The sequence below is a fragment of the Dendrobates tinctorius genome, unplaced genomic scaffold (genome assembly GCF_039654945.1).
Source record: "Dendrobates tinctorius isolate UK_male_01 unplaced genomic scaffold, ASM3965494v1 ptg000192l, whole genome shotgun sequence".
Lineage (NCBI taxonomy): Eukaryota > Metazoa > Chordata > Amphibia > Anura > Dendrobatidae > Dendrobates > Dendrobates tinctorius.
In genome coordinates, this window is record NW_027361859.1 from 7,094,207 (window position 1) to 7,122,022 (window position 27,816).

General features: G+C 43.0%; 1 protein-coding gene across 1 annotated transcript; it reads left to right on the forward strand.

Annotated features, from left to right (window-relative positions):
* Window positions 1–27,816, forward strand: LOC141055812 (uncharacterized). The gene is made up of 9 exons (XM_073552526.1): window positions 1–34; window positions 10,954–11,103; window positions 11,233–11,406; window positions 11,489–11,612; window positions 11,696–11,793; window positions 11,992–12,082; window positions 25,735–26,196; window positions 26,603–26,655; window positions 26,783–27,816. Exons 2-9 carry the CDS (start codon window positions 11,026–11,028, stop codon window positions 27,329–27,331), a joined length of 1,629 nt encoding a protein of 542 aa, XP_073408627.1. The 5' UTR covers window positions 1–34; window positions 10,954–11,025; the 3' UTR covers window positions 27,332–27,816.

Below are 27,816 nucleotides of genomic sequence, written 5' to 3' on the forward strand. Positions count from 1 at the left end.
ACAGAGCAGCCATATATGTGGAGTGCAGGTGGAGGTAGGTGCTGGAGCCCCCCCGGTAGGTTAGGGTTGTCAGGTTTGGGCTATTTTGAACGTTAGAGAATATCTTAACTTTTTTCTTTATTTATTTTTCATTCCTAAGCTAGAAATATAATATTGTCCACATTTTATATTTTTGGGTAGTTTTCACTATTTTGCTGCCTTCATATATGACATAGACGGTAAAGTGCGGCGTTACCAGGTGCACAGCCCCGTCCCCCACTCGTGGAGCTCTGTGACTGCGGGGTGGTCACTGTACTCCCCTTATATAAGAGGGACCCCCTACAGTTGCACTTGTCTCTGGTTCCCCTACATGCCCTCTTGCTGTGCTGTGTTAATATTGTCTTTAGAGGAGGGGATCGATTTGCAGAGACCAGGTCAATAGTCCGTGGTTGCCGAACAGGAGCCCTAAGGACCGCTTCCTCCATTCCGCCATACTGGCCTAACCTTTTGATTAGGTGGTTAATGTTTTGTGCATCTTGCCAGGCCGGCTAATCAAAACAGGAGCTGAGGATGGCAGCAGGAAGGAGTTCACTGGGCCTTAATGTTGGTTGGGTGAATTGAGGCATCTATCTTGTGGAGTACACTTATATAGTGCTAGACAGCCCACCTGATCTAATAGTATAGGCGTCATCAATAGGTTCTAAGTCAGAAACTGTGCGTCACACTTATCTAAGTGACTGGCACAGCCACTCCCTCCATGAACTGGTAGGTTTGTGAGAGAATGTTTTATCAATATTTTGCACCTGAGCTTCCCCAGCCTTTATCATGGGGGTCTGCTGCATCTTGCTAGTGCGTTGGTAATCTGATCTGGTGTTGGTATGGCTGTATCATTTTTTCTGTAAAAAGGACTTGAAAACTCTACCAAAACTGAATTTACTTCCAAAGGTTCAGTAACTATTATTATTTACTAGATGGTGGCCCGATTCTAATGCATCGGTTATTCTAGAATATGTATGTAGTTTACTTATGAAGTTTTAATAACAATACAATAATGTACCCCCCCCAATCCTGGTATGCATGGTCCTCTCACCCCCCAATCCTGATATGCATGGTACCCCTCCCCCCTATCCTGGTATGCATGGTCCCCTCACCCCCCAATCCTGATATGCATGGTACCCCTCCCCCCTATCTGGTATGTATGGTCCCTTCACCCCCCAATCCTGGTATGCATGGTCCCCTCACCCCCAATCCTGATATGCATGGTCCCCTCACCCCCCAATCCTGGTATGCATGGTCCTCTCACCCTCCAATCCTGGTATGCATGGTCCTCTCACCCTCCAATCCTGGTATGCATGGTCCTCTCACCCCTCTTTCCTGGTATGCATGGTCCCCCTCACCCCCCTTTCCTGGCATGCATGGTCCCATCACCTCCCTTTTGTGGTGTGCATGGTCCCCTCATACCCCAGTCATGATATGCATGGTTCTCTCACCCCCCAATCCTGATATGCATGGTACCCCTCACCCCCCAATCCTGGTAAGTATGGTCCCCTCACCCTCCAGTCTTGGAATGCATGGTCCTCTCACCCCCCAATCCTGGTATGCATGTTCCCCCTCACCCCCCCTTTCCTGGTATGCATGGTCCCCTCATCCCCCCTTTCCTGGTATGCATGGTCCTATCACCCCCCTTTCCTGGTATGCATGTTCCCCTCACCTCCCTTTCCTGGTAAGCATGGTCACCCTCACCCCCTTATCCTGGTAAGCATGGTCACCCTCACCCCCTTATCCTGGTATCCATGGTCACCCTCACCCCCCTTATCCTGGTATGCATGGTCACCTCACCCCCCTTTCCTGGTATGCATGGTCACCCTCACCCCCCTTTCCTGGTATGCATGGTCCCCCTCACCCCCCTTTCCTGATATGCATGGTCACCCCCCCATTGGTGGTATGCATGGTCCCCCTCACCCCCCTTTGCTGGTATGTATGGTCACCCTCATCCCCCTTTCCTGGTATGCATGGTCCCCCTCCCCATTGCTGGTATGCATGGTCCCCTTCCCCCCATTGCTGGTATGCATGGTCCCCTTCCCCCATTGCTGGTATGTATGGTCACCCTTACCCCCCATTGCTAGTATGTATGGTCACCCTTACCCCCCATTGCTGGTATGCATGGTCCCCCTCCCCCCCATTGCTGGTATGCATGGTCCCCCTCCCCCCATTGCTGGTATGCATGTTCCCCCTCCCCCCCATTGCTGGTATGCATGGTCCCCCTCCCCCTCATTGCTGGTATGCATGGTCCCCCTCCCCCCCATTGCTGGTATGCATGGTCCCCCTCCCCCCATTGGTGGTATGCATGGTCACCCTCACCCCCCCATTGGTGGTATGCATGGTCCCCCTCCCCCCATTGCTGGTATGCATGGTCCCATCCCTCCCCCCCATTGCTGGTATGCATGGTCCCCCTCACCCCCCCATTGCTGGTATGCATGGTCCCCTTCACCCCCCTTTCCTGGTATGCATGGTCCCCCTCACCCCCCTTTGCTGGTATGCGTGGTCTGTGTTAAAAAAAAAATTAGTTATATACTCACCTTCCGACAGCCTCTGATCTTCTTTCCACGCGCCCAGCCTCACGGTCCCAGTAATGCATTGCGCGAAACACCGCTGATGACGTCGCACTCTCGCGAGAGTGACGTCATCTCCGGTCTAAGGGGCAAGGCATTACTGGGACCGCGAGACCGGGCGTGTGGAAAGAAGATCGGAGGCCGTCGGAAAGTGAGAATAGCATTTTTTAAATTTTAATTCTCTTTTTTACAGATCAAGGCCTGCCGCCCCATTGAGCGCTGCGCCCGACTGCATCCGCCGCTGATTGGTCGCGGCCATCAGCGGCAGGCGCAGCTTACCGTTACAAACAGCTGCGCCTGGCGGCCGCGACCAATCAGCGATCCGCGATTTCAGTTACAGACATGATAAGGTGTTTATATATATATAGACTAGTGACGAGCGAGTATACTCGTTGCTCGGGTGTCCTCCAAGTATTTTGGCGTGCTCGGAGATTTAGTTTTCGTCGTCTCATCTGCATGATTTGCGACTTGTAAACAGGCTGAATACATGTGGGAATTCCCTAACAAACAGGCAGTCCACACATGTATTCAGCCTGTCCAGCAGTCGCAAATCATGCAGCTCAGACAACAAAAACTAAATCTCCGAGCACGCCAAAATACTCGGAGGACACCCCAGCATGCTCGGGAAACGAGTATACTCGCTCATCACTATTATTTACTTTTTAGAGAGGCATTGATTGCATGGCATGACAAGAGGTTGCATACAATATACAAATTAAAATAAATAACCTGTCACGCTGTGACGGTCTTACATAAAGAAGGGGGGCTTCAAACTGTCCCTGAAACTAGGACCCAAACTATTGCTGTTCTGGGGGTACTCTTGAAAGTAAAGAGGCCCGAGTTTCCGACTTTACTATGCTCCTGTTAACCCTTGATCTATCACCTCCCACATGAGGCCTAGGACAGAAATGTAAGGTAAACAGGACACAAAGACAAAACAGGGATAACAGAAAGCAGCAAACACTCAACAAAGGTAAAGAGGTATATAGGGAAGGATAGGAATGTAACAACCAAATGGGAATAGGACAATGAGGAAAGCATACACCCCAAAACAGCACACAAAAATCTAGAGGTAACAACAATGATTTCTAATTCAACACTGTCTCCAAGGATCTAGGAAGCAAAGCTTTCACTGGCAAGACAGAGAAGGTCTAGCAAGGTTTTATGGGGAAAGGTAATGACCAGATGAGAAGCAGCTGAAAATGGAGCTGCAAATTTCTGACCAGCATATAAAAGGTTGTTAACCTCTTCAGCACCAAAGGAAACCAAATCTATTTCATAAGGGACACAAACACACAGGCTAATTGGAAGATCTGCGATTAATAATAATAAGTAGTGATCTTCTAAACCCAGATCTCCCAGGAGGACGTGATACCCTCATAACAGTACCCCCTTCTATAAGGGGCCACATGACTCTCAGGGCTTGGTTTATCCGGCTGGGCCAATGAAAGGTCCATATCAACCTACCGGCATTAACTTCAGATGCTGGCACCCACATCCGCTCCTCCGGATAATACCCCTTCCAATGTACCAGGCAGGTACTGAGTGGCGTACCATATTGGAATCAATGATTCTTGCTACCTGAAATTCTAAATTGCCATCAACAATAACAGGTGGTGGCCATAAAGTTCACGGTTCCACAGGTGCAACAAATTTTTGGAGCAAAGACCTGTGAAAAACATTATGGATCTTGAGAGTTGGCGGAAGCTTGAGACAAAAAGCTACAGGTTTGATTACGGCGACCACCTTATAAGGACCAATAAACTTAGGACCTAATTTCCAAGAATGAAAATTCAGTTTAATATTTTTGGTGGACAGCTCTACTAAATCATTCACCCCCAGGTCCGGACCTGACAATCGTTTCTTTTCAGCCATACATTTGTATTTGTCCCCATGATCTTTAAATTATTCAGAATTCTTCCCATACTGATGAGAGCAAAGAAAAAAATTGTTTCTCCCCAGGAATTCCCTATTACTCATCTTTACTGAAGGTACAGAATTGTGGATGGTAAGCATATACGCCAAAAAGTAGCAACTTACCAGTGGACACACTACATCAACTGTTAAACGCAAACTAGCCAGTGGTAGAAAAGAAGACCAATCCTCCTGGTTATCTGACACAAAACATCTGAGGTAAGTCTCCAAACTTTGGTTTAGGCGTTCAGTCTAGCCATTAGTTTGCAGATGGATGCCGAAGAAAAAGATAGCTGCATCCCTAAACTAGAACAAAACGCCCTCAAAAATTTAGATACACATTGGGTCCCCCTATCTGACACCACATTGGCGGGAACCTCGTGAAGCTTCACGATCTCAGTGACAAACACCTGAGCCAGTGTCTTGGCGTTAGGGAGAGCAGGTGAAGCAATAGAGTGTGCCATTTTACTAAACCTATCCACCACCACTAAAATAACCGTTTTGCTAGAGGATGAAGGAATATCCATGATGAAATCCATGGATAAATGAGTTCATAAAAATTTAATTCCAGCTCACCTGGTTGCTCTATGCTCATCCACCTGAGGCTCAGACACCGGCCTCGCCCTGGCCTCACATCAACGATAATAGAAAAAATTGGAGTATGGCTCAACAGGACTTCAAAAGAAATTATAGTGCATACAAAACAAAATTTTCATGGCTTACATGACCCAGTCTACGCGTTTCGACTACACTATGCAGTCTTACTCATGAGATAGAGAAGAAGGCACATAGATGCCATTTACCCCTCACGACCCTTGAGATAATACAGCCCCAACCCCCACCTCTGAAGCATCAACCTTGACAAAAATAGTTGAGAAGCATCGGGTTATATGAGTACTGGAGCAGTGGAAAAACATCTCTTCAAAGAAAAAAATGTCTGCCGAGTGCAGTCCGACCACCTCGAGAAGTCTGAACCTTTCCTAGTCATGTCAGTAAGGGGTTTGACAACAGACAAGATGTTTTGGATAAATTTCGATAATAGTTTGCAAACCCCAAAATGTGTTGTAATGCTTTCAGATTTTCCGGATGGTTCCATTCCAGGACCGCTTGGACCTTATCAAGATCCATGTGGAAACCTGCAGATGACCCTAGTAAACCTAAGAATTGAATGGCAAATACACACGTTTCCAACTTGACATACAGTTTATTATCCTGTAGAACCTGTAACACCTGCCTGACATGTACCTGATGAGACTTGAGATCAGGTGAGCAGATTAAAATATCGTCAATATACACTACTAAAAATCTACCAACGAGGTGACAGAAGATGTCATTAACGAAATGTTGGAACACAGCAGGAGCATTAGTCAAACTAAAAGGCTTGACACGATTTTCATAATGCCCTTCTAGGTTGTTAAAAGCCGTCTTCCCCTCATCCCATCCTTAATTCTAAACAGATTATAGTCTCCCCTGAGATCTTACTTAGAGAACCATTTTTCCCCAATAATCTGAGTGAACAAATCAGGTATGAGTGAGAGGAAATATGGGTCCTGGATAATAATCTGATATAACTCATGAAAGTCCAAACAGGGACACAGGCCCCCATCTTTCTTCTTAATAAAGAAGAAACCCTGTTGGTAGAGGCGAAGATGAGGGTCTAATGTGTCCCTTGGAAAGACTCAGAGATATAATCCTTCATGGCCTGTCTCTCAGGACCAGATTGTATAATGTGGTCTTGGGCAACCTTGCACCCAGAAGCAAGTTCACATGACAATCATGCACATAATGGGGAGGTAGTTCTTGACACTCCTTTGCAGAGAACGGAGAAAAGATGGAATATTTTTAGTGTAGACACTAGAGATAACAGTACCTAGGCAATCATTTTTGCAAAAATCACTCCACTTTATACTTCTCGCCTTCCAGTCTATGACTGGTTTATGCTTAGTCAACCAGGGAAGAATCAACACAATAGGAGTAGGGAGACCTTCCAAGATATAACAAGAAAGGAGCTCCCTGTGAAGAGCCCCTATGCAAAGGTTAAAATTATGCACAACTTGTGTAAAATTTCCCTGACCGAGAGATGCATAGTCAATTGTAAATATGGGGATGAGCTTCACCAGAATACTACAGGGAAGACAAAGGTCCAGTGTGAACCGAGCTTCCACCTCCTATCCGGTAGGACAGATATTTCTCAGTTTTCATACCAATAACCACTTCTGCAGGTAAGAAAAACTGAGAAACATGTGGAGGAGATACAGTTTTGTGAAAAAGTGTTTGCCCCCTTCCTGATTTCCTCTTCTTTTCCATGTTTGTCACACTTAATATTTAAATTTGGTGATCTGAAAAATTTATGTAAAAATAACACAAATAAACACCTTTAAATGAAGGTCTTTATTAATAAGAGAAAAATAAATCCAAACCTTCAGTACCCTGTGTGAAAAAGTGATTGCCCCTTAAACCTAATAACTGGTTGAGCCACCCTTAGCAGCAACAACTGCAATCAAGTGTTTGTGATAACTGTCAATGAGTCTTTACAACGCTCTGGAGGAATTTTTGACCACACATCTTTGCAGAAGTGTTGTAATTCAGCCACATTGCAGGGATTCCGAGCATGAGCTTACTTTTTAAGGTCATGCCACAGCATCTCAATCAGATTAAGGTCAGGACTTTGACTAGGTCACCCCAATGTCTTAATTTTGTTCGCCATTCAGAGATGGACTTGCTGGTGTGTTTTGGATCATTGTCCTGCTGTATAACCAAAGTGGGCTTCAGTTTGAGGTCACAAACAGATGGCCGGACATTATCCTTATTTTTTGGTAGACAGCAGAATTAATAGTTCCATTTACCACGGCAAGCCTTCCAAGTCCATAATCAGGAAAACAGCCCCAGGCCATCATACTACCACCACCATATTTTACTATTGGTATGATGTTCTTTTTCTGAAATGCTGTGTTACTTTTATGCCAGATGTAATGGGACATACACTTTCCAAAAAGTTCAGCTTTTGTCTTTTCAGTCCACAGAGTATTCTCCCACAAGTCTTGGAGATTATCGAGATGTTTTCTGGCAAAATTGAGATGAGCCTTTATGTTCTTATTGTTCAGTTTTGGTCTTTGTCTTGGAACTCTGCCATGCAGGCCATTTTTGCCAAGTCTCTTCCCTATGGTGGAGTCATGAACACTGACCTTAACTGAGGAAGGTGAGTTCTGCAGTTCTTTGGATGTTGTTTTGAGGTCTTTTTTGAGCTCTTGAATGAGTTGTTGCTGTGCTCTTGGGGTAATTTTGGTCTGCCGGCCATTCATGGGAAGGTTCACCATTTGTGGATAATGGCTATAACTGTGGTTTGCTGGAGTTCTAAAGTTTGAGAAATGGCTTTAAAACCTTTTGCAGACTGATACTTCTCAACTATTTTGTTTCTTATTTGTTCCAGAATTTCTTTGGATCGCGGCTTGCTGTCTAGCTTTTGAGGACCTTGTGATCTACTTGACTTTGTTAAGCAGGTCCTATTTAAGTGATTTCATGATTGAGAAAAGGTGTGGCAGTAATCAGGCTTGGTGATTTGAACTCCACTTCCCATAGTTGTGATAAACCACAGTTAATTTGTGTTAAGAGGAAGGCAATCAAATTTTGACACAGGGCACTGTAGGATTGGATTTATTTTTTCCTTAATAATAAAGACTATCATTTAAAAACTGCATTTTGTGTTTACTTGTGCTATTTTGTGTGACAAAGATGCAAAAGATTAGGAAATCAGGAAGGGGAAAACACTTTTCACACAACTGTATATACACCCAGGTTGCTATCCCCCACATAACCTGGGGTTAGAAGTTTTCTGACAGCTCTTTGCGCTTGTGTAAAGAAGAATTGACCCCCAATGAAATGCCCCTTTTGACCACAGAAAAAACAACCCTGTTTTGTTTTGAACCACAAGAGACTATACCGAGGGGAGGTCTCTCTTAACTTTAGCGCACACAGGGAGAACCTTGGTTTAAAGGAGTATCATGGGGGGCTGAGTCACAACAGGTCTTTTCCTGAGGCATCTATCTATGTGTATGGCCAGAGCCATGGTGGCCTCCAATGATTCAGGAGTTTCGTAAAGCGCTAGTGCATCTTTCAAACAGGCCCTTACAAAACTGACTCCTAAGAGCAGGATCGATCCACCAGGTGTCAGTGGCTCATCTACGGAACTCTGAGCAAAATTCCTCTGCAGGCTGGACTCCCTGCTGGAGCTTGTGTTGCTTAGATTCAGCAATGGAGACACAGTCCAGACCACCTTACGCGAGGCCGAGAGCCCCCAAAAACCAACAACCATCCGGAGAGGTCTCAGTGGAGATGTTGCAGCAGTAGAGATGGGAGATGATGAGTGCATACACTAGCATTTTAGTAGATTCAGGGTCGAGCAAAGAACAGATTCAGGAAATATTGTTGAGTTAAAGGCTGCAGGAGGTGGTTAGACCTTGGATGTGTGGTTTGAAAGACTTGACAGAGTCAAGGGTTATTTCTAGGCAGCGGACTTCCGGTAAAGGAAAAAGTATGATGTCATTTATTGTCATAGATAGATTGGGTAGAGGAGTTGAGAGTGATGGAGGAAAGATGATGAGTTTGAAATTGTCCACAATGACCTTTAGAAAGTGGGAAGAAAAGAAGGATTCTGGGATTCTGCACCACAGATAGGTGTCATCAGGGTTAGAGAAGTAGATCAGCAGTGTCATCAGCGTAAAGATGGTACTGAAAGCCATGGGATTTTATTAGTTCTTCCAGGCCAAAGTTATAATTGGAAAAGAGTAAGGGTCCCAAGACAGAAGCCTTGATGGACATCAACAGAGAGAGGGCAGGATCAGGAAGTAGTAAGGGAATGGGAAATGGGAGATACTAAAAGTGTGGACAGAAAGGTATGAGGAGAACTAGGAGAGGGCAAGGTCTTTGACACTTAGGCAAGAGAAGATCTGTAATAGGAGGGAGTTGTCAACCGTGTCGAAGGCAGAGGACAGGTCTAGAAGGAGGAGTGTGGAGAACTGTCTGTTAGCTTTGGTACTAAGTTGTTAATAATTTTGATTGTTGCTGTTTCAATGGAGTAGTTTGCACACAAGCCAGATTGTAGGTTGTCAAAGAGTGAGTTGGATGAGAGGTGGGAGGAAAGTATGAATGTGTTGTTCAAGGATTTTGGAGATGATCAAGAACAGTAATATGAGATGATGGTGTCATGATCAATGCCAGGGTTTGTTTCTTGTTATTCTCTCCCCGGTCTGATCATGAGGGGGTTGTTCTGTATGGCTATTTCAGTCTGCTGTGGCCTGCAGACCAACATTAGTGATAGTTCATATTTCCAGGCTAGAGCAGCTGACTCCTTGATACCGTTCTTTGTCCTCTGCCCGTTTACTCTGTTCCCATGACTTCCCTTTCCTGCCACCCTGCTTTTCTTAGTGTTCGTTCCCTGTGCTTGGACCTCTTGATATGTGACCCGGCTTGTCTTCTGACCTGTTTAACTGTCTTACGTCTCGGTTTTCTCTGCTCCCGTCTGGCTCTGACTTCAGGCTTGTAGTTGACCACATGTATTGCTTTTTCCTCTGGTCCTCTTTTTCCTGACTGTTTCTGACTCGGCTCATCTGACCACTCTTTCGCCACCTGGTGGCGCCTGTGCTGCTTCTCAGTGGTGCTATGCTGTTTGTGCAACTTCTCTTCCCTCACCAGCACCCCCTGGTGGAGGTTGCGCTATACTGCACTGCAGCAGAATTACAGATGGAGGTCAAGATGAGGGATGGTTTCTTTATTATAGGGGTGGTTGTGGTGTGTTTGAAAACATAAGGGAAGGTACCAGAATTAGTGATAGGTTGAAAAAATGGGTTGGGGCCTTGGTAAGTGTGATGGTAAGGCTGGGGAGGAGGTAGGATGGGGTCAAGTGCACAAGTGGTGATATGAGATTTTGAGAGAAGATGAGTAAGCTTCTCCTTCCTACGGCGGGGTTGATTATTAAAGACATCTTTTGGGATGCTACCCATGGTTTTCAAGTTCCTCCTTCATATTCTTTTGAGCAGACAAAGCAAATTCTAGTCCTCAACCCTTGCGCTGAGTGGTGTGACTACATCCTCTAGATCAGACATTCGTAGGTTCTGTATACCTGCACTCCAAAGTCCACTTGTAAAATCAATTTTTCAGTGAGTATTCAGTTATGGCTTTGTGGATGTCAATTACAATAGGCTTGTCCTCTGTTGTAGCTACTTCAGTACCAGGAACAGAGACAGTTGGGCCAAGGTCATATGAGGTATGGATATTGCTCTCACTCACAGAGCCAGGTTGTGCAAATTGCTCTAGCTTGCTGGTTATTTTATTTTGCTTTGTGGAGATTTGACACCCAGAACTGGACAAAACCAGTTATAATGTGTACAAATGATATCTTACTTCCCTTATTAATTTTAGTGGTACATCAGCTCCTCTCATTTCCATTCAGGTTTCTACAATATTGGATCCTCTCAGTGGAGATCCTCTATATAACAGAATTCTCCTGGTTGACCCATGTAGGATGAAAATGGACAAGGACAAGATGGCTGAGGAGATATTACACCTCACCCTAGAGATCCTATTCCGGCTTACTGGAGAGGTGAGAGATTCTGATGATGTCACATTTCATCATTCTTATCAATGGGAATACCAGGTGGACAGAACTGGAGATGTGAAAAATCTAGAAATGTCTGTAGTGAGATTTATTAATGTGTCTCTCCATAACCAGGATTACATAGTAGTGAAGAAGACCTCTAGTGAGCTGAACCCTATGTCTGAGGGATGGGAAAGAACTCTGAACCCAATCACGTGGCCTCCACCTCACTCCCTGATACATGAGGACATCAATGACCAGAAGATCCTAGAACTCACCTACAAAATGATTGAGCTGCTGACTGGAGAGGTAACACTGCTGGGAATGCTGGGACATTATACAGTAACGCTATGATGGGATCGGAGGATGATGGTATCAATGTATGTGTCAGGTTCCTATAAGGTGTCAGGATGTTGCCGTCTATTTCTCCATGGAGGAGTGGGAGTATTTGGAAGGATACAAAGATCTGTACAAGGACGTCATGATGGAGGTTCCCCAGCTCCTCGCATTACCAGGTAATAGATGGGATTAAATAGACACAGCCTGTAATTATCTGTATGTAAAGAATGATTTCAGTCCCTGTATGTGTTTCCTCCAGTTCTATCCAGTAAGAGGACAACACCAGAGAGATGTCCCTGTCCTCTTCTTCCACAGGACTGTAAACAAGAAGATCCCAATATTACTCAGGATCATCAGGTAGATGGAGAGGAGGTGTCATGAAATCTCCCCTATGATGTGTAGACGGCTGTGAAGGTCTTGTGCTCAGTCTTGTTTTATTCACCGGTATTATATGTTTTATACTTGTGTAATGAGAACGGTGGAGATGGCAGGATTAGAGCTGATCATAGATGTGACTTCTCCATCTGTCTGTGACTTTTACAATGTTTGTTTCAGGGTGAAGATCTGATCCATATTAATACTACAGAGACATATGCGAGTGGTGATGAGTGGTTTAAAGTGGAGATTCCTACAGATGACAGCCCAGGTGAGTAGTAATCACCAAGTGCAGAGGGGTCACAGATTCTTCTCTTTCCTAGTTTTTTGTCTATTCTTTTTTATTGTATATTTTCTCCCCTTCAACCAAAATAGAATTTTAATTTGGATGAATATATACCGTATATACTCGTGTATAAGCCCTTTCGGCTTATAAACGAGTCATATACCTGGGGTTGGCGGGGGAGCAGGGGTGTCAGAGATCATACTTACCCCCTCCTGGCGCGGTCACTGCAGCCCCTCTGCTTCTCCTATGGTCTCTCTTCTTTCAGCAGTCACGTGGTACCGCTCATTAAACTCATAAATATGCGCATATTCATGAGTTTAATGAGCAGTACCACGTGACCGCTGAAGGAAGGGAGACCGTAGGAGAAGCCTGGCTGCAGAGACCGCGCCAGGACGGGGGGTAAGTATATCCAATATTCACCTGTCCCCGTTCCAACGCTGCTTGCTGATGTCTGCTGCGTCCTGTGTCAGTGACGTATAGCCAGCAGAGGGCACGGTGACGTGGTTAGTGCATGCTGTGCCCTCTGCTGCCTAAATGTCAGTGACGGAGAACGCGGCAGACAGCAGCGATGGACCGGGGACAGGTAAATATCTCAAGTGCTGGGTCCTTAGCGAGCAGCGACACCGGCACCTGTCCCCCATAGCGGCCGGTGTCTCCACCTGCTCAGGACCCGGGACCTTGCCCCCAGCAACGAGAGGTGAGTATGTCATTTATTTTTGCAGCAGCGGCTGCATATGGGGCCTTAACCTATGGAGCATCTTATGGGGCAGCATATGGGGGGCATAATCTATGGAGCATATTATAGGGGCAGCATATGGGGGCATATTCTATGGAGCATCTTTTGGGGCAGCATATGGGGGCATAATCTATGGAGCATCTTATGGGGGCTGCATATTGGGGCATATTCTATGGAGCATCTTATGGGGCAGCATATGGGGGCATAATCTATGGAGCATCTTATGAGGGCTGCATTTGGGGGCAAAATCTATGGAGCATCTTATGGGGGCATAGTCTATGGAGCATCTTATGGGGGCCTAATCTATGAAGCATCTTATGGGGGCATAATCTATGGGGCATTTTATGGGGCATAATCTATGGAACATCTTATGTGGCATAATCTATGGAACATCTTATGGGGCTGCATATGGGGCATAATCTATGGAATATCTTATGGGGCCATAACCTTTCTGTAGCAGCATATGGGGCATATTATTCTATGGAGCATTTTATGGGGCCATTATTAACCTTTGTTCAGCATGATATGGGGTGTATTTTGTATGGAGCATCTTATAGGGCACATCATGAACTGTATGGAGCATTATATGGGGCTCCTGATTCAATATGGATATTCAAAAACATTTAACCTACTGATGTCTCAATTTATTTTACTTTTATTGGTATTTATTTTTATTTTTGAAATTTACCAGTAGCTGCTGCACTTTCCACCCTGGGCTTATACTGGAGTCAATACGTTTTCCCAGTTTTTTGTGGCAAAGTTAGGGGGGTCAGCTTATACATGGGTTGGCTTATACACAAGTATATACGGTAATTCTATAATAGGGTGTAACACAAGTAAAATACAGCTGGAATGTGGACATAACATTTTTCTATTTCAATGAGGTTCATTAGTTCACAATCTGCTGAGGTGATGTGACCTCTTTTGTAACTACAGTAGAGAATTATTGGCTCCTATCAGACTCGTATACAGCTCTGGCAAAAATTAAGAGACTGCAAAATTTTCAGTTTGTCTGATTTCCTTTTCATAGGTATATTTTTGAGTAAAATGCAAATTGCTCTTTAATTCTATAAACTACTGACATGTCTTCGAATTTCCAAGCACAAAATGTTGTATTTATTTTCAGAAAATGAGAAATGGTCAAAATAATAAAAAAATGCAGTGCTTGCAAACCTCAAATAATAAGAAAACAAGTTTATAATCATTTTGAAACAATAATACTAATGTTTTAACTCAGGAAGAGTTCAGAAATCAATATTTTGTGATATAACCATGATTTTTAATCACAGCTTTCATGCGTCTTGGCATGCTTTCCACCAGTCTTTCACACTGCTTTTGGGTAACCTTATGCCACTCCTGGTACAAAAATGTAAGCGGTTCTTCTTTGATGGCTTGTGACTATCCATCTTCCGCTTGATTACATTCCAGAGGTTTTCAATGGGGTTCAGGTCTGGAGATTGGGCTGGCCATGACAGGGATTTGATGTGGTGGTCCTTCATACACACATTGATTGACCTTGCTATGTGGCATGGCGCATTGTCCTGCTGGAAAAAACAGTGCTCAGAGTTGGGGATCATTGCCTGAGCAGAAGGAATCAACTATTTTTCCAGGATAAGTTTGTATGTGACTTGAGTCAAGAATAACCTGCCCAATTCCAGCCTTGCTGAAGCATCCCCAGATCATCACCGATCCTCCATCAAATTTCAAAGTGGGTGCAAGACACTGTGGCTTGTACACCTCTCCAGGTCTCCAATTAACCATTAGACGATCAGGTGTTGGGCAAAGCTGAAAATTAGACTCATCAGAGAAGATTACCTTACTTCAGTCCTCTATGGTCCAATCCTTATGGTATTTGGTAAACTTCAGCCTGGCTCTCCTTTGCTTCTCATTGATGAAAGGCTTTTTACTAGCTTTACATGACTTGAGCCCTGCCTCTAGGAGCTTGTTACGCACTGTTCTTGCCGTGCACTTCACCCCAGCTGCAATTTGCCATTCCTTTTGTAGGTCACTTGATGTCATCCTGTGGTTGCTGAATGACTGTCGAATAAGATGACAGTCATCCCGGTCAGTGGAGAGTCGTTTGCGCCCTCTGCCGGTCTGTAGCTTTGTTGTCCCTATTGTCTGCTGCTTGACCTTGTTGTAATGGACTGCCATCTTAGAAATTTTAAGGATGGAGGCAACATGACCCTCACTGTATCCCACTTCTAGCAAAGTCAGAACTGAGCCCTTCTTTTCCTCACTCAAGACTTTCCTTTTCAACTCCTATGGCATGGTTAAAAGTTATTTTTTCATTCCTATTACTTTTAGGATATTACTAGCACTTGTTTTGCCATCCAGCTTGTCCTATTGCAAGAGGATTGAGAACACCACAGCAGGGTTTTTTATACTTTCCTTCATTAAATAAGATTTGGTTCAGGTGATCACCTAATCAGAAGCACATTAAGTAGAATGAGGTGTACTCTGGTTGGAATTCAACTGACACTGGAATGGAATGGCTGTCAGACATGTAGAGAACCTGATTTTTATAAAACTGTGCAGTGGTCTCTTAATTTTTGCCAGAGCTGTATAAAGTTTCTATGCAATAACAAAATAGAGAACATAAAATTATATACCCCAATACAAAGTTTGAGAAAATGAACAGCTCAGATGAGCATTCTGTATATTTCCCCATAACCCATGAGAGAACGCTGGGCCTGTCTCCTCATGTTTGGTGTTCAGCTTGCTGACTCTGTTTCATGACATGATTTGGTGCAACTAATTTACCCCATTAGTTGATTTAATTTAGCTTTTGACATTGTAGCTTGGTTAAGTCTTCTTGACCTGTGGATTGGTTTTAGCCTTTTGTCTCCTGGTTTGGTTTAGTTTTAGACATTTTAGCTTGGGTTAACATTAAGGGGTCATTCCCACTTGCTATGAAATCGGACGAATGCAATCCGATTAAAAATCAGATTGCGTTTGGATTAATGTTATTCTATCATTGTGTGTTCATCTGTGTATTTTTTTCCAGTTCGGATCGGATCACGATTGGACTGGAAAAAACTCGCAGCATGCTGCGATTGTAATCGGAAATCGGATCGCACCCCACAATAGAAGTCAGTGGGTGCGAGCAAAAAATTGCACAGCGCTTGGACCATGTGAATGCTGTCCAATTTTTACACACCGATCTCCTTGTAAAAGCCGGCAATTCATGTGCCGCATGCAGGTTAGAATAGAACAGATAGAATAGATATAATAATATATATAATAATTTTATTTCTATAGTGCCGACATATTCTGCAGCACTTTACATTTTAGAATTGACTTGTACAGACGATAGACATTACAGCATAACAATAGACACACACACATATATATGTGTATATATATTTATATATATGCAATAGATAGATGGATAGAATGAAAAATTGGAACAGCACCAAAACATTACCTCAAATAGTGTGCAAAGTTTTTCCAACCAACAATCCAATGGTTTCTTATCTATATATATAAAAATGAATGTATGTGTGTATGTATGTGTGTATCGGCCACACCCACTCCACATAACCCCAGCCAATCACCAGAGCTGTTTAACTCCTTCACCCCCAAGGGTGGTTTGCACGTTCATGACCGGGCCAATTTTTACAATTCTGACCACTGTACATTTATGAGGTCATAACTCTGGAACGCTTCCATGGATCCCGGTGATTCTGACATTGTTTTCTCGTGACATATTGTACTTCATGTTAGTGGTAAAATTTCATTCAAATAACTTGCGTTTATTTGTGAAAAAAACGGAAATTTGGCGAAAATTTTGAAAATTTCGCAATTTTCCAACTTTGAATTTTTATGCCCTTAAATCACAGAGATACGGCACACAAAAAACTTGATAACTAACATTTCCCACATGTTTACTTTACATCAGCACAATTTTGGAACCAAAATTTTTTTTTGTTAGGAAGTTATAAGGGTTAAAAGTTGACCAGCGATTTCTCATTTTTACAACACCATTTTATTTTTAGGACCACATCACATTTGAAGCCACTTTGAGGGGTCTATATGATAGAAAATACCCAAAAGTGACACCATTCTAAAAACTGCACCCCTTAAGGTGCTCAAAACCACATTCAAGAAGTTTATTAACCCTTTAGGTGCGTCACAGGAATTTTTTTGAATATTTAAAAAAAAATGAACATCTAACTTTTTTTCATAAAAAAAAAAATTCAGGTTCAATTTCTTTTTTTTTACCAAGGGTAACAGGAGAAATTGGACTGCAAAAGTTATTGTGCAATTTGTCCTGAGTACGCAGATACCTGATTTGTGGGGGGGAACGACTGTTTCGGCGCATGGCAGAGCTCAGAATGGAAGGAGCGCCGTTTGACTTTTTCAATGCAAAATTGGCTGGAATTCAGATTGGACGCCATGTCACGTTTGGAGAGTCCCTGATGTACCTAAACAGTGGAAACCCCCTACAAGTGACCCCATTTTGGAAACTAGACCCCCCAAGGAACTTATCTAGATATGTGGTGAGAACTTTGAACCCACAAGGGCTTTACAAAAGTTTATAACGTACAGCGGTACAATTAAAAAATCATATTTTTTCCACAAAAATGATCTTTTCACCCCAATTTTTATTTTCCCAAGGGTAATAGGACCCTAAAAGTTATTGTGTAATTTGTCCTGAGTACGCTGATACCCCACATGTGGGGGTAAACCACTATTTGGGCGCATGGCAGAGCTCAGAAGGGAAGCAGCGCCATTTGACGTTTTTGGCTGGAATTGAGATCGGACACCATGTCACGTTTGGAAAACCCCTGATGTACCAAAACAGTGGAAACCCCCCACAAATGACACCATTTTGGAAACTAGACCCCCTAAGGAACTTATCTAGATGTATGGTGAGAACTTTGAACCCCCATGGGCTTCACAGAAGTTTATAACATAAAGCCATACAATTAAAAAATCATATTTTTTCCACAAAAATGATCTTTTCACCCTCAATTCTTATTTTTCCAAGGGTAACAGGACCCTAAAAGTTATTGTGCAATTTGTCCTGAGTACGCTGATACCCCACATGTGGGGGTAAACCACTATTTGGGCGCATGGCAGAGCTCGGAAGGGAAGCAGCGCCATTTGACGTTTTTGGCTGGAATTGAGATCGGACACCATGTCGCGTTTGGAAAACCCCTGATGTACCAAAACAGTGGAAACCCCCACAAATGACACCATTTTGGAAACTAGACCCCCTAAGGAACTTATCTAGATGTGTGGTGAGAACTTTGAACCCCCATGGGCTTCACAGAAGTTTATAACATAAAGCCATACAATTAAAAAATCATATTTTTTCCACAAAAATGATCTTTTCACCCTCAATTCTTATTTTTCCAAGGGTGACAGGACCCTAAAAATTATTGTGCAATTTGTCCTGAGTACGCTGATACCCCACATGTGGGGGTAAACCACTATTTGGGCGCATGGCAGAGCTCGGAAGGGAAGCAGCGCCATTTGACGTTTTTGGCTGGAATTGAGATCGGACACCATGTCGCGTTTGGAAAACTCCTGATGTACCAAAACAGTGGAAACCCCCCACAAATGACACCATTTTGGAAACTAGACCCCCTAAGGAACTTATCTAGATGTGTGGTGAGCACTTTGACCCCCCCAGTGCTTCACAGAAGTTTATAACGCCCGGGCGTGAAAATAAATAATTCGTATTTTTTCCACAAACATGATCTTTTAGTCACCATTTTTTTATTTTCCCAAGGGTATCAGGAGAAATTGGACCTTAAAAGTTGTTGTCCAATTTGTCCTGAGTATGCTGATACCCCATATGTGGGAGAAAACTACTGTATGGGCACACGTCGGGGCTCGGAAGGGAAGTAGTGACGTTTTGGAATGCAGACTTTGATGGAATGGTCTGCGGGTGTCATGTTGCCTTTGGAGAGCCCCTAATGTACCTAAACAGTGGAAACCCCCCACAAATGACACCATTTTGTAAACTAGACCCCCCAAGGAACTTATCTAGATGTGTGGTGAGCACTTTGAACCCCCCAGTGCTTCACAGAAGTTTATAACGCCCGGGCGTGAAAATAAAAAATTCGTATTTTTTCCACAAACATGATCTTTTAGTCACCATTTTTTTATTTTCCCAAGGGTACCAGGAGAAATTGGACCTTAAAAGTTGTTGTCCAATTTGTCCTGAGTATGCTGATACCCCATATGTGGGAGAAAACTACTGTATGGGCACACGTCGGGGCTCGGAAGGGAAGTAGTGACGTTTTGGAATGCAGACTTTGATGGAATGGTCTGCGGGTGTCATGTGCGTTTGGAGAGCCCCTGATGTACCTAAACTATTGAAACTCCCCACAAGTGACCCCATTTTGGACATTAGACCCCCCACGGAACTTATCTAGATGTGTGGTGAGCACTTTGAACCCCCAAGTGCTTCACAGAAGTTTATAACACTCGGACGTGAAAATAAAAAAATCATTTTTTTCCACAAAAATGATATTTTTGCCCCCAATTTTTTATTTTCCTAAGGGCAACAGGAGAAATTGGACCCCAAAAATTGTTTTGCAATTTGTCCTGAGTAGGCTGATACCCTACATGTGGGGGTAAAACACTGTTTGGGCGCATGGCAGAGCTTGGAAGGGAAGGAGCACCATTTGACTTTTTCAACTCAGAATTGGCTGGAATTGAGATCAGACGCCATGTTGCATTTGGAGAGCCCCTGATGTGCCCAAACAGTGGAAACCCCCAATTCTAACTCCAACCCGAACCCCAACATGCCCCTAGCCCTAACCCTAACCCTAGCCCTAACCCTAACCCTACCCTAACCCTAACCCTAGCCCTTACCCTACCCCAACACACCCCTAGCCCTAACCCTAGCCCTAACCCTAATGGAAAAATGGAAATAAATACATTTTTTTAATTTTATTATTTTTCCCTAACTAAGGGGGTGATAACGGGGGGTTTGATTTACTATTTATGGCGGTTTTTATATTTGGCGGCTGTCGCACGCTAAAAGACGCTTTTTATTGTAAAAATAGTTTTTGCATCACCACATATTGAGAGCTATAATTTTTCCGTATTTTGACCCACCGGGTCATATGAGGTCTTATTTTTTGCGGGACGAGTTGACGTTTTTATTGGTACCATTTTCGGGCACGTGAAATTTTTTGATCGCTTTTTATTCCGATTTTTGGGACGCAGAATGAAGAAAAACCAGCGTTTCATGAATTTCTTTTGGGGGGGTGCGTTTACACCGTTCCACGTGCGGTAAAATTGATAAAGCGGTTTTATTCTTCGGGTCAGTACGGTTACAGCGATACCTCATTTAGGTCGTTTTATGTTTTTGTCGGTTTTATGCAATGAAAACTATTTTATATAAAAAATAATTATTTTTGCATCGCTTTATTCTGCGAGCTATAACTTTTTTATTTTTTCGCTGATGATGCTGTGTCGCGGCTCGTTTTTTGCGGGACAAGATGACGTTTTCAGCGGTACCATGGATATTTATATGCGTCTTTTTGATCGCGCGTTATTACACTTTTTGTTTGGCAGTATGATAATAAATCATTATTTTTTGCTTCGTTTTTTATTTTTATTTTTTAAGGGGTTCGCTAAAGGGGTTAACTAATAGGACAGTTTTATAGGGCGGTTCGTTACGGACGCGGCGATACCTAATATGTGTACTTTTATTGTTTTTTTTTCTAATTTATTTGGCGATTTTTTTTTAATTATTTTTACACTTTTTTTTATTTTTTTTTTACTTTATTAAATAGTCCCAGGTGGGACATCACTGTCCTGTGACAGATCGCTGATCTGTCACATCACAGATCACTGTGACAGATCAGCGATCTGACACAGGCACTGCAGAAGGCTTCCTCATGCCTGCGCTTTGCAGGCACTGAGGAAGCCAGCTTCCTCAGGCCCCCGAAGGCCCCCGTCGCCATCTTGGATTCGGGGGCCTGGAGGAAAGGAGCCCCCCGCAGCAGCGCTGCACATTGCGCTGCCGTGGGGGGCTCAGGGAAGCACGGAGGGAGCCCCCTCCCTGCCGATGCTTCCCTTTAACTCCCGGTACACCGCGATCATGTTTGATCGCGGTGTGCAAGGGGTTAACGTGTCGGGGGCGGTCCGTGACCGCCCCTGACACATTGTGCCGGGTGTCAGCTGTGATAATCAGCTGACACCTGGCCGCGATCAGCGGCGCTCACCACGTGGGCGCCGCTGATCGCTCCCGACGTACTATCCCGTCCATGGGCATAGGGGCCTAGGTCCCATGGACGGGATATACCGTCGGATGTCGGGAAGGGGTTAAAAGAAGCTGAGCTGTGATTGGTTGCTATGAGCAACAGTTTTCCCATTCCACAGCACATCAGCAGACACTGACCGGGTGGGCGAAATCTAGCATCCCCAGGAACATAAACTCCCAGCCATTGTCTAACCCCAAGAAAGGAGCAGGGAGCACATGACAGAAATTAATCACCCCCTCCCTGCCCATATACCCATCACACATTCTCCATCCCATAGTCCAGTGCCCATATACCCATCACTCATCCTCCATCCCATAGTCGAGTGCCCATATACCCATCATATATATCCTCCATCCCATAGTCCCATAGGCACAACTTCCCTCTTAAAGGGATCCCCGGAATGAAAGTTAGGACTGTTCCACTCAGCGCTCTGGTTCTGACCCCAGGGCCCTCTTAAAGGGATCCCTGGTAAGGAAGTGAGGGCAAATCCACGCTGCGCTCTGGTTCTGACCCCAGACCCCTCTTAAAGGGATCCCTGGTATGGAAGTGAGGGCAAATCCACTCTGCGCTTTGGTACTGACCCCAGGCCTTTCTTAGAGGGATCTCCGGTATGGAAGTTAGGGCAAATCCCTCAGCGCTCTGATTCTGACCCCAAGCTTTTACTAAAGGGATCACTGGTATGGAAGTCAGGGCAAATCCATTCAGCTCTCTGGTTCTGACCCAGGCCTCTCTTAAAGGGATCTCCGGTATGGAAATTAGGACTGTTACAGTCAGCGCTCTGGTTCTGATCCCAGGGGTAGTAGTCCGATGGCTCTAACGGGATGATGTGGGATATTAGTGGTAGTAGTCCTGTAGCTCTGGCTGTCTGGATGGTGTGGGATATTAGCGGTAGTAGTCCGATTGCTCTGGCTGTCTGGATGGTGTGGGATATTAGTGGTAGTAGTCCGATTGCTCTGGCTGATGAGATAATGTGGGATATTAGGGGTAGTAGTCCGGTGGCTCTGGGTGACGGGATGATGTGGGATATTAGGAGTAGTAGTCCGGTGGCTCTGATGAAATGATGTGGGATATTAGTGGTAGTAGTCCGATGGTTCTGGCTGATGGGATGATGTGGGATATTAGGGGTAGTTGTCGGGTGGCTCTGACTGACGGGATGTTGTGGGATATTAGGGGTAGTAGTCCGGTGGCTCTGGCTGATGGGATGATGTGGGATATTAGGGGTAGTTGTCCGGTGGCTCTGGCTGACGGGATGATGTGGGATATTAGGGGTAGTTGTCCGGTGGCTCTGGCTGACGGGATGATGTGAGATATTAGGGGTAGTAGTCCAGTGACTGTGGCTGACGGGATGATGTGGGATATTAGTGAATGTGGCTATGCGGAGTGGGTGGGGCTATACACTCAGTTTTATATATATATACCGGACTACTACCCCTAATAGCACAGAACCTATGACAACCCCACTACTTATTCCTGTGTTGTGGCTCATAGTTGATTGAAGCTTTGAAGCTCCCACTTGATTACTCTGTAAGCCACTCAAGGAGGAAGTGGGAGGTGTCTTTTTATTTTGCTCAAGGCTTGCTAACCAGTGAGAGAGTGAGGCCCTCTCTCTCCCTTAGATCCGGTCATGGGTTTCTTGTGTGGTCGGGTGTTTGTTCAATAAAGAAGCCGCAGGCATTTCAGATTCTTCAGTGCTCTCATGTTCGTTAGGACAGCCACATTTAGTCACTTTTATATATGCAGTATTTGGTGTTTTATTCTGCATAATACATAGTTAAATCCATTGCTAGATTGTAAAACAAAGAAAACAGTGGTAAGACCGTTTTACCCGCTCTTTAAAGTTAAGGCTTCTTTGTACACGACCATGATATCCTTCTTTGCTTTTTGCTATAGTGTGGAATGGTGTGAAACAGACACATACAACGTAATAGCACTGACGTATCGGGCACTTTATGATTCTCTACTGAGCATTTTCCTAAAAGGGGGTGGTAAAAGATAAATTGAAACATATTAGGATGCTGAATTAAGTATGAAAACTTCTCTGTCTGTTAAAGGGAACCTGTCACCATGAAAAAGAAGTCCAAACTGCTGGCATCATGTTACAGAGCAGGTGGAGCTGAGCAGACCCATTCATAGTTTCGTGGGAAAACATTCAGTATAATTTGTGTTTTCATACTTTAAACCTGTGCTTGTTCTAGAATTTTTGTTACAGCGGACGGTCTTATCAGTGACGGACAACAATCTCTGTATGCACAATTAATTCACTGATTGGACCACACACTGGACTGAAAATCCCAGAAAGAGCAGAGGTTTAATGATGAAAGCACAAGTTATGCTGAATTTTTTCTCATATATATATTCACTTATGGGACTGAATTTCACACAAAACCTAAAAAATGGGCTGGACAAAATTGTTAACACCGTTCCAAAATTGTGGGTAAACAACTTTGTTTCAAGCATGTGATGCTCGTTCAAACTCACCTGTGACAAGTAACAGGTGTGGGCAATAGGAAAATCAATCACACCTCAAACCAGATAAAAAGGGGAGAAGTTGAATAAATATTTGCATTGTGTGTCTGTGTTTGCCACATTAAGCATAAAGAACAGAAAAAGTAAAAGAGAACTATCTGAGGACTTGAGAGCCAAAATTGTACAATTTCAACAATCTCAAGGTTACAAGTCCACCTCCAGAGATTTTCCTATGGCCACGGTGTTCAGCATAATCAAGAAGTTTACAACTCATTGCACTTACGGTAATCCAATCTCCCTTGACATGGAGGGCAGAGAAAAATTGATGAAAAGTTGCATCTTAGGATAGCCCGGGTATTTGATAAGCAGTCCCAATCAAGTTCCAAAGAAATTTATGTGGACTCAGGGTGCATCAGTGTCAGCACGAACTATCAGTTGACATTTGAATTAAATGAAACACTATGGCAGGAAACCCAGGGGGACCCTACTGCTGACACAGAGACATAAAAAAGATAGACTGCAGATTGCCAAAATGTACATGAGTAAGCCAAAATCCTTCTGGGAAGGTATCTTGTGGACAGATGAGACCAAGATCTTTTAGGTAAAGCACATCATTCTACTGTTTACCCAAAATGGAAAGAGGTCTACGAAGAAATGAACACAGTACCTACAGTCAAATATGGTGGAGGCTCAAATATATTTTGGGGTTCTTTACCTGCCACTAGCACTAGCTACCTTGACTGTGTGCAAGGCATCATGAAATCTTAAGATTAACAAAAGATTTTGGGTTGCAATGTAGTGCCCAGTGTCTGAAAGCAGGGTTTGCATCCTAAGTCATGGGTCTTCCAGCAGTACAATGACCCCAAACATACATCAAAACCAGAAATTGGTGGAAACAAAGCGCTGGAGAGTTCTGAAGTGGACAGCAGTGAGTCCGGATGTAAATCTCATTGAAAACCTGAGGATGGATCTTATTATTGCTGTTAGGACAAGGCACCCTTCAAATATGAGAGACTTGGAGCAGTTTTCAAGAGTGATTCAAAATTTCAGTTGAGAGGTGTAAGAAGCTTATTGATGGTTATTGGAAGCAATTGATTGCAGGTATTTATTCCAAAGGGTGTGCAAACAAATATTAAGTTGAGGGTGCCAACAATTTTGTCCAGCCATTTTGGGGGTTTTGTTCAATTTGCCTATTTTTCTTTTTGTTTGTTGTTTTTTTTGTGTTGTTTCAAAACACATAAGGGAAATAAATGTGTATAACAAAACGTGTAATTGTAATAATTTTCAGGAAGAAATACTAATATTAATAATAAATTTTATTTCTATAGCGCCGATATATTCCACAGCACTTTACATTTCAGAGGGGATTTGTACAGACAATAGACATTACATCATAACAATAATCACATAGATTATAACAAATACCAAGAGGAATGAGGGCCCTGCTCGCAAGCTTACAGTCTGTGAGGAAAGAGGTAGACACGAAAGGTGGGTGGTAACAGTTGCCCTGATTGTATGGACCAGCCATAATGTTAAGTGTGTAACAGTACAGACACAGAGGGCTAATGGATGCATAAAGCATGTGGGAACATGATGCGGGGAACCTGGTTATGGTAAGACTTTTGGCTGTGCCACACAGGGATAGATTAGATTAATGTGTTGAGGCGATAGGCCAGTCTGAATAAATGCGTTTTCAGGGCACGCTTAAAATTGTGGGGATTGGGGACTAATCGTATTGACCTGGGAAGTGCATTCCAAAGAATTGGCGCAGCAGGTGTAAAGTCTTGGAGACGGGAGTGGGAGGTTCTGATTATTGAGGATGCTAACCTCAGGTCATCAGCAGAACGGAGGGCGCGGGTAGAGTGGTATACTGAAACAAGGGAGGAGATGTAGGGTGGTGCTGAGCCAAGGAGGGCTTTGTGAGTGAGGGTAATAAGTTTATACTGAATTCTGAAGTGGATGGGTAGCCAGTGTAATACTTCATGAGTCTACTCAGCTCCCTTTTCCATATAACATCTTGGCTGCAGATTGGACTTTATTTTCATGGTAACATGTTATCTTTAATTTGTGATATGTCTTAGTTGACTTTGTCAGTTGATTTGCAATTCTTATATAAACTTTTAGATAAAAATTATCTTAAAAAACCCATAATATAATTTCAAAGCAAGGAAACTCCAAAATAATAAAAATTAGTTTATTCTTAGCAGATGACTGTGCTTGGAGCCAAGAAGAACATCAAGTATTTTCAGATTTTAAAGCAAGTGATCAAGGAATCACACATGATACTAATGAAGATCACACCATTATCCAGTATGAAAACGCAGCCATTCACAGCGAAGATCTATCACCTGATCCTTTTCAACTGGTCCAATCTTCATCACAGACTGTGAAGCAAAATCAAAGAGTTAATACAGGAATTAAGACATATTCAAGTTCAGAATATGAGAAATGCTTCAACCATAAATCTGATCTTGTGACCCATCAGCGAACTCATATTGCGGAGAAACCATATTCATGTCCAGAATGTAAGAAATGTTTTAAGAGGAAGGCAAATATGGTGGAGCATCAAAGAATTCACACAGGGGAGAAGCCTTTTTCATGTTCAGTATGTGGAAAATGTTTTAGCCAGAAATCAGTTCTTTTTAGACATCACAGACTTCACACAGGTGAGAATTGAAACAATTTTCATATTCACCATGTAGTAAATCTTTTAAACAGAATGCTGTTTTAGTGGCACAAAGTGCCATGGAGGAGAAGCCATACTCATGTTCTGAATGTTGTAGTTTTGTAAGCAACATTTAAAAAAAAAAGAATATTGGTAAGTCAGACTTATACTCAGTCTAAAGCAATGCCTTTTTTACATGACCATACTACCCTTCTCTGCTCTGTGAGAATCACACATGTAGCAGTACTGATCTTTTCATGATTTTTATGATTCTGTACTGAGCAATTTACTAGAAAATTGAAACTAAATTAAACAGAAAAGTCAAAATATTTTACATTTGTTTAAAATTATGAATATAACTTCAAAGTAATTAAATTAATAAATAATCAAATTGAGCTTATTTTCAGCAAATAATAATTCTTGGAGCCAAGAAGGACATCAAATATCTTCAGATTTCAAGGTATGTGATTGTGGAATCACGCATAACACTAGAGCATGCCATTATCCCGTTTATGTACTCGGTCCTTCAAATTAAAGTTCTATCATCTGATCCTTTTCAACTGGCCCCATCTTCTGATTCATTGCAGATTGTAAAGGAAAAGCAAAGATCTCAAACAGGAATTAAGCCATATTCAAGTTCAGAATGTGGGAAATGTGTCAACCAGGAATCTGATGTTACTCATCAGCAAATTTACACAGAGGAGAAGCCGTATATCTGTTCAGAATGTGGAAAATGTTTCAACCATGAATCAAATCTTGTCAGACATCAACGAATTCACACAACGGAGAAGCCATATTCATGTTCAGAATGTGGGAAAAGTTTTAATCGGAAATCATATCTTATTGAGCATCTAAGAATTCACACAGGGGAGAAGCCTTTTTCATGTTCAGTATGTTCAAAATGTTTTAGCCAGAAGTCAGTTCTTTTTAGACATCATATACTTCACACAGGTGAGAAACCATTTTCATGTACACAATGTAGTAAGTCTTTTAAACGGAAAGCAGATTTAGTGGCACATCAAAGAGTTCACACAGGTGAGAAGCCATTTTCATGTTCAGAATGTGGGAAATGTTTTACCAGGAAATCACATGTTGCTATACACCAGAGAGTTCACACAGGGGAGAAGCCGTATTAATGAAAAGTCAGATCAGACATCAGAGGAGTCACAGCGAGAAGAAGCCTTTTTATGTAGAACATATGGACAACTCAGATCCAATAGCACAGCAAAGATCTCACAGTGTAAAATATAATTGTTTTAGTCTTTATCGGACATCTAGTGTAGACATTCTGTAGATTTGTAGTATGACCAACACATTGTAATTACCAAATATGAGCCAACCAAGGTTTCTCTTTGATTATAGTTTTCTACAAAGGAACTTGGTGGTAAAAATGTCCCTATGACTTAAGCCTTTTCAGAAACACTTCCCACCCTAAACTAATAAAGTAATTAACTTTAACAAATGTTCAATTTGTTCTGGAAGGATGATACTTCTTCACAATTTGTTTTACATGTGTGTGTCCTATTTATTACAAGTAGCTACGAACATCATCATTGATTTAATTTTCTCTTCATTTTTTTGTAAGCATTGTCATTTAATAAAGTTTTCTGATGTTTTCTAA